At 34.8% G+C, this 7,071-nt stretch overlaps 2 protein-coding genes across 2 annotated transcripts; one reads left to right on the top strand and one right to left on the bottom strand.

Annotated features, from left to right (window-relative positions):
* The first annotated feature begins 1,567 nt into the window (after nucleotides 1–1,567).
* LOC9304730 (cysteine-rich receptor-like protein kinase 42) lies at nucleotides 1,568–5,131 on the top strand. The gene is made up of 6 exons (XM_002870667.2): nucleotides 1,568–2,533; nucleotides 3,280–3,393; nucleotides 3,469–3,819; nucleotides 4,066–4,300; nucleotides 4,408–4,552; nucleotides 4,639–5,131. The coding sequence occupies exons 1-6, from the start codon at nucleotides 1,795–1,797 to the stop codon at nucleotides 5,008–5,010; spliced, it is 1,956 nt and encodes a 651-aa protein (XP_002870713.1). The 5' UTR covers nucleotides 1,568–1,794; the 3' UTR covers nucleotides 5,011–5,131.
* LOC9306783 (putative cytochrome c oxidase subunit 5C-4) lies at nucleotides 5,121–6,208 on the bottom strand. The gene is made up of 3 exons (XM_021019062.1): nucleotides 6,138–6,208; nucleotides 5,454–5,667; nucleotides 5,121–5,330 (listed from the first exon to the last, which is right to left on the bottom strand). The coding sequence occupies exon 2, from the start codon at nucleotides 5,656–5,658 to the stop codon at nucleotides 5,461–5,463; it is 198 nt and encodes a 65-aa protein (XP_020874721.1). The 5' UTR covers nucleotides 5,659–5,667; nucleotides 6,138–6,208; the 3' UTR covers nucleotides 5,121–5,330; nucleotides 5,454–5,460.
* Nucleotides 6,209–7,071: the final 863 nt, after the last annotated feature.

Raw genomic sequence — 7,071 nt, 5'->3', positions numbered from 1 at the left:
CTCTTTTACATATAAGTAAGGCATTGTACTCCTGAACTTAACTAATGAGAAAAGATGCAGTCTTGAGATATACAAGCTAAAAGCTTTTTTGTCATTCTCTCTCTGTTTACGTTCAGTCTTCATCCATTCGTTAATTACATATCATCAATTAACTCATTCAAATAAATGTTTTTTACTTACCATCGTCATTAATTTTTTTTTTTTTTCAACAACTAAATTAGATTGATTCAAATAAAGCCAATTCTCAGGAATATATTGTTTACATAGGTGATAGTATGCGATTGGGTACGAACATTTCGAACCAATTTATCCTCTTTCACATTTGCATTTCGAGAAACTAACGATAAGGAAAAAAATTCAAACTCTTCCTTGTCATTCTAAATCGCTTCTAGATATGTTGCGAACGCTGGCCACTCTTGCGAGGAAGACACCATCTTCACCAGGTCAGAGCAGTCTGTGAGGAAAGCTACTTCTCTCTTGTCTTGGCCGATCATACATCTCATCGCCGAGATTAAGGCTTCGACCTCTGTGTGAAGTGAGATTAAACTTCTTCTAAGGTTTGCAGCTCCCATGTCTTGCGTTCCATCATTCGGATAACAACAAAACCATCCTAATCCAGAAAAACGATCACTATCTTTCCAAGAACTATCTACATAGCACTGATAACCGTTTTCGGGCAGCCGTATATTTTTACTTCTAGAAATCGAATGAGTATCCACCACCCCGGGATCTATATTGTCATCCGGGATTTCTATCTGAGCTAACTGCCATGCTTGCTCTTCGTTCTCTTCTAGCCGTAAAATGTCAATGGGAATTTTGTCCACATTATTGAAAACTTTATCATTTCTAGTTTTGCAAAGATACCAAATAATCCATGGGAACATAACTGTATAGACATCATGTGATGTTCGCCAAAATAAATAATCCATATTTCCATAGAGTGAGCTTGAAGGAAAAACTTCATGTGCCGTTGGGATCTGTGATAAAACCCATCATCATTAATTAATTCGGTCAAATATATTTTCTTACTTAGTTAAGTCATTCTATTATGCATTCAATTTGTGAAGCTCTAAACTTGTGTTATGCTATAGCAAACGAAACGGACTATGTTGTTTTTGTATTGGTGATCCGCTCTGTTTTTTTGTGGATCAACATTTTTTGTTTAATCTGTGTCCGTATGAGATTAGGTAGATATTTTGTGTTCGGACATATGTTAAAATTGAATATCCTATCGTCCAATCTATTTCGTAACAATGAGTAAAAAATTTACAAAAGATTTAAAATATAAAAATCATCTAAGGTTACATTTTAATATTCATTTTTTGTTTAATCTGTGTCCGTATGAGATTAGGTAGATATTTTGTGTTCGGACATATGTTAAAATTGAATATCCTATCGTCCAATCTATTTCGTAACAATGAGTAAAAAATTTACAAAAGATTTAAAATATAAAAATCATCTAAGGTTACATTTTAATATTCATTTCATAATTCACTTTATTTTTTATTAATATGTTATAATGTAGAATTTTTGAAATTAATTGATAAAAAAATTAAAATGATATCAATATGTTCTGCTTTTTTACAAATATGGAGTTTTAGTATATATCATGTTCACTTGTTAAGGATGATTCGAATTTTTTGAATCATATCAAAACGAATTATTTAATAAAACGATATAACAAATATTTTGGCCGGTCCTAATGTCAATTGTCAAATGAGCCTTTCTGCAAATACAATCCTATATTTAAATACCAACATCACAACATAATAAAAAAAAAAAACTTAAAAAGAAATGCCTTGCCTCACAAAAACAATACCGTTTCATTATGTCATCATTGTTTATTCCTTCTTCTTTTTACCGTTCTTGTCGTCCTCCGACGACGATCTAAGAACCACCGTCTCTGGTCTTTTCTGCGGCGGACGAAGCAAATCCTCCACAGATCCAAATTACATCCCAACGTTCGTCGAAGATATGCATTCACTATCTCTTAAACTAACTACACGCCGTTTCGCAACAGAATCATTAAACTCCACGCCGTCTATCTACGCACTGATCCAATGCCACGACGATCTCTCACCGTCCGATTGTCAGCTCTGTTACGCGATTGCACGCACGCGCCTCCCTCGTTGTCTACCTTCTTCCTCCGCAAGAATCTTCCTCGACGGTTGTTTCCTCCGTTATGAAACTTACGAGTTTTACGATGAATCAGTCTCCGATACGTCCGATAGTTTTTCTTGTAGCAACGACACCGTTTTGGATCCTCTGTTCGGGTTTCGCGTTTCGGAAACCGCGGTGAGAGTCGCGGTTAGAAAAGGAGGGTTTGGAGTCGCCGGAGAGAGTGGAGTACACGCGCTTGCTCAGTGTTGGGAGAGTTTGGGGAAAGAAGATTGTAGGGTTTGTTTGGAGAAAGCTATTAAAGAAGTGAAACGATGCGTTTCGAGGAGAGAAGGAAGAGCTATGAATACTGGGTGTTATCTTAGATACTCTGATCATAAATTCTATAATGGTGATGGACATCATAATTTTCATGGTAAGATTTGTTCATTATGTTATTTTTATGTCATACTTTCAATTTAGAAAATTTTAATTATACACATTTCATAGTTTTTGAGTATTTTGACCAATTTTCGCTATTTTTGTTTTGGTTTGGATTCGACTTTTTCGTGTTTCTAAAATTTTTGGTTACTTAAGACCATCCTCAACGGCAGGATCTCACACCAACTCTAATAATTAAAATAATAGAAAAAATAGAAAAAGAAGGAGAGAGAATGTTAATTATGAGAGAATCGTTGCTTAACTTTCTCTTTTAAGACTCGTTGAGAGATTTTAGAGAAACTCAACTTGTCAGATTCATTGATTCTATTGGTAGACTTTAATTAATTATTTTAAATAAAAAAATGATAATAAAAATAATATTTTTTTGTCAACAGACCTCTATTTTTGAGATCCTGCCGTTGAGGATGCTCTAAGATATATAAAAGAAGAAAAATAAATTATAAAATTCATAGTTAGAAGGTTTATTTTTGTGTCATATATAGAGTTTGGATATGTAGATTGAAAATATACATTTTACCATTATTTTTATTTTTTGTTTTAGTTTGGATTCGACTTTATTTTTGTGTTTCTAATATTTTACCATTATTTTTTGGTTATATAAATGGAAGAAAATAATAATAATCGAATCTCTAAATAACTCAAAACAATAATAATCCAACTTCATATTTAATGTTGTATACACAATGAACCAAAATAATGTAGTGTTTCTTTTGGTGGTAGTGTTTTTTAACAAAGGTGTCATCGTGGCTATAGTCTTGACAACGTCAGCATTCGTCATGCTCATTCTCTTGGCAACGTATGTCATTATGATAAAAGTATCAAAGACCAAGCAAGGTAAACATTTCAATAAATGCATGAATGCATATGCCTAACTTTCGATTGATTTCTCACTTATCTCCTCACGAGCAGAACAACGAAACTTGGGTCTAGTTTCGAGAAAATTCAACAACTCAAAGACGAAGTTCAAGTACGAGACTCTAGAGAAGGCTACAGATTACTTCAGCCCCAAGAAAATACTAGGGCAAGGAGGAAATGGCACCGTTTTCTTAGGAATCCTTCCAAATGGCAAGAACGTGGCCGTGAAGAGATTAGTGTTCAACACAAGAGAATGGGTAGAAGAATTCTTCAACGAAGTGAATCTAATTAGTGGAATCCAACATAAGAACCTCGTCAAGCTTCTTGGTTGTAGTATTGAAGGACCCGAGAGTCTCTTGGTCTACGAGTACGTGCCTAACAAAAGCCTCGACCAATTTCTCTTTGGTAACAAATTTTCCTCAAGTTTATCTTTAGAGCCTTACATTGTTTCATTGTTAGCCTATGCTTTTGTGTATATATGTGGCTTTATTCGGTGTTTTCGCTAATAGACTTGGACCATTTCTATCATAAAGAGAAAAGACCATTTGATCAACTTTTGAAAGCTCTGGGGCTAAATAGAGAAGAAAAGGAACATTAAAATGTTTTAGAAACAGAGTAGAGTCTAATAAGTTATTGCTTTGTGATTTTCAGATGAGACTCAAAGCAAGGTCTTAAACTGGAGTCAGAGGCTAAACATAATCCTGGGAACAGCGGAGGGACTGGCTTACCTACACGGTGGATCTCCGGTGAGGATTATTCATCGTGACATCAAAACTAGTAATGTTCTTCTAGACGACCAGCTCAATCCAAAGATCGCTGATTTCGGTTTGGCTCGTTGTTTTGGTCTGGACAAAACTCATCTTAGCACCGGCATCGCAGGAACTCTGTAAGCTACTCAAAAACACTAGAACACATGATGGTTCAAATCACTACCCAAATTCATGTGTTAAGCTCGAAATAAATATTTCAAACTGATTTTGTCACTTTATACAGAGGTTACATGGCTCCAGAGTATGTTGTTAGAGGACAGTTAACGGAGAAAGCAGACGTTTATAGCTTCGGAGTTCTTGTTCTCGAGATTGCTTGTGGAACAAGAAACAACGCTTTCGAACCAATGACAGGTCATCTCCTACAAAGAGTAAGAATCTCCAAAAACTACATTCCTTGTAATGAAAGTTTAGGTTGCTATGAATTTTCAAATCCACCATTGTTTTTTCTCTCTAGGTCTGGAACCTCTATACACTGAATAGATTGGTCGAACCCCTTGACCCATGTCTAAAAGATGAGTTTCTTCAAGTGCAAGGCAGCGAAGATGAAGCTTGTAAAGTTCTTCGTGTGGGATTGTTATGCACACAAGCTTCTCCATGGCTGAGACCATCGATGGAAGAAGTGATCCGCATGTTAACCGAGAGAGATTACCCGTTTCCATCTCCAACCAATCCTCCCTTCTTGAGGATTAGCTCTCTAACTACAGACCTAGAGGGCAGCAGTACTATATCTCATAGCACCAATAGTACTACGACGTTTAACACGATGGTCAAAACCGATCAAGCTTCTTATACCTCTTCAGAATCTTCTACTACTCGTACTATCTAATGATTTTTTTTCCCTAGAATATATTTCACCATTTTTTTGAGGTAGGTGTACACAAAATTCATTATAGAATTTTTGAGTAATCAGATTTCCCTAAGCGGAAATACAACATGTGAGTTATGTACTCGGTAGCAGTACAAACATAGCTTTTGCAAACTGATTACAATATATCCTTCATCAACAAAACACTAACCATTAAAGATATCTTGTAAACTCTCATTGTTCTAAAATTTATTCAAACAAAACAATTGAAATCATACCTCACACAAGCCACGACACATTCCTTTTGGTTCTTGATCTTCAATTCCAAAGATGACAAATTCCTTCATACATCAAGAAAACAATTACACAATCAAAATTCAGTTCAGTTAAGCACACGAGACACTATAAATTGATGTATCCAAATTCAAATATATAAATTGTGAGATTAAAACTGAGATACGTACACGAAAACTACTCATCTTCGACGACAACACTGATTTCTCCCTTCTCGAGTAAATCATAGAACTCCTTCGTTCGTCTTTGGTTGTTCCAATGATGCATTTTCCACAGCCCTCCAACCGCAAGGCCTAGTGTTATTCCATATATGATCTCTTTAACTACGCTTGGTCCTTTATAAACAGCCTTTCCGATCTTCGGAACATTAGCCATTTAGGTTACCTAAATATTGCAGTTATCACAAGTCAGAACATATTATTCACAAATTCTTCCAGTGTTCTGAAATATAGCAAAGCTCCATTCTCTTACACAAATAAACTACATGGCCTCAATTTGAGCATTATTGGCCTTTACGTTTTCATAGCATACTATCACATCGAATCAAAATCCAAATTTGCATTTGTGGAAAAACAAATAATCAATTTGAATTGTAATAGTTATCTGTTTTTTTGGATCTTAAAGTATATGCAAACGCAAACTGATTTTTACAACTACGTTAAAAAATTGTGAGTTTAAAATTGAAGCAAATATAATTTATTGCACTGTGTAATGATATTCAATAAATGGACATGCAAAGCAAGAAAGATGGTAGCATGACACAACTATACAAGGGACAATATAATGATGCGAGAAAACTTCTACAAGTTTCCGGGAAATTAATCGGAAAAATTTGTGTAAATCACTAGACATACCTGTAGATTAAAACCAAAGAGATTGAAGAAAAACAGAGAAGCTTCAAGATTCTACATAAGACTAGAAAGATCTCACATAGTATAAAGCGAGAGGCATAATCTAGTGCGACGCACTTTGCAGTGATCACTTATTTTTTTTCCTGACAACGGTGAAGATTGAAGATTCGATGATCAACGGTTTGTTTGCGAGTTCATGTGCTTTGTTTGACAAGTGTAAAACACGTCAGCGCCGATGAGAGCCACGTATGTGGAAGTATGAGTTTGGTTCAGCATTGAATTTTTTTTTTTTTCAAACTTATAATAATCATGGACCATAATGTGTATATATATATGTATATTGTTAAAGGATTTAGTTTCTTGATTTTTCCTGCATTTTTGTTGTTTTACATGCTGTTTTGGACAATTTTATGTCTTCCGCCTCTGTTTTCCAACTTAAACAGAAATTATAAAAAAAAACGATAACAAAGATAGGTATAGAGTATTAAAAACCAAAAAAAGAATTAAAAAACATTTTATAACAAAATCAAAAAAAAAAAAAACTCTAAAAATCGTGGAAGAAGGTCGGTATCGTTTGATTTGACTCTTTGGGAAGAAAAAATAGATAGTTAGAAATTAGAAACAAAACATAGTACTTTTTGTCTACGCCATGAGAAAACGGCAGAAGCACGTCTCTGAGGAGGAGAACCGCCTGATATAGGAAAAGGATGGTGATAAATTGATGACACGTGGATGGTGGTAATTGAAGATTAAAAGCAACAGCCAAGATCTTTAGGAGATTGAGAACAGAAGAATGGGGTTAATAAGAAGCTGAAGACAATTTATTCCTTCATTATGCTAAAATCTGAGATTGTATCTTCTTCTTTATTTTGTTCTCTGAGAATTCTCTGTAATTCTCATGGTATTCCTCATCGTATTGCTGGAGCTTCTCTATTGA

Source organism: Arabidopsis lyrata (genome assembly GCF_000004255.2).
Source record: "Arabidopsis lyrata subsp. lyrata unplaced genomic scaffold ARALYscaffold_7, whole genome shotgun sequence".
NCBI lineage: Eukaryota > Viridiplantae > Streptophyta > Magnoliopsida > Brassicales > Brassicaceae > Arabidopsis > Arabidopsis lyrata.
Note: the sequence above shows the minus strand (reverse complement) of the source record. Positions and strands in the feature narration are given on the sequence as shown.

Bases quoted from the DNA above. Each gene is read 5' to 3' on its own strand.
- LOC9304730 (XM_002870667.2), top strand. From the start codon at position 1,795: ATGCCTTGCCTCACAAAAACAATACCGTTTCATTATGTCATCATTGTT. The intron at 3,820-4,065 runs GTAACAAATTTT...TGTGATTTTCAG, and splicing joins CCTCGACCAATTTCTCTTTG to ATGAGACTCAAAGCAAGGTC. The intron at 4,553-4,638 runs GTAAGAATCTCC...TTTTCTCTCTAG, and splicing joins CAGGTCATCTCCTACAAAGA to GTCTGGAACCTCTATACACT.
- LOC9306783 (XM_021019062.1), bottom strand. From the start codon at position 5,658: ATGGCTAATGTTCCGAAGATCGGAAAGGCTGTTTATAAAGGACCAAGC.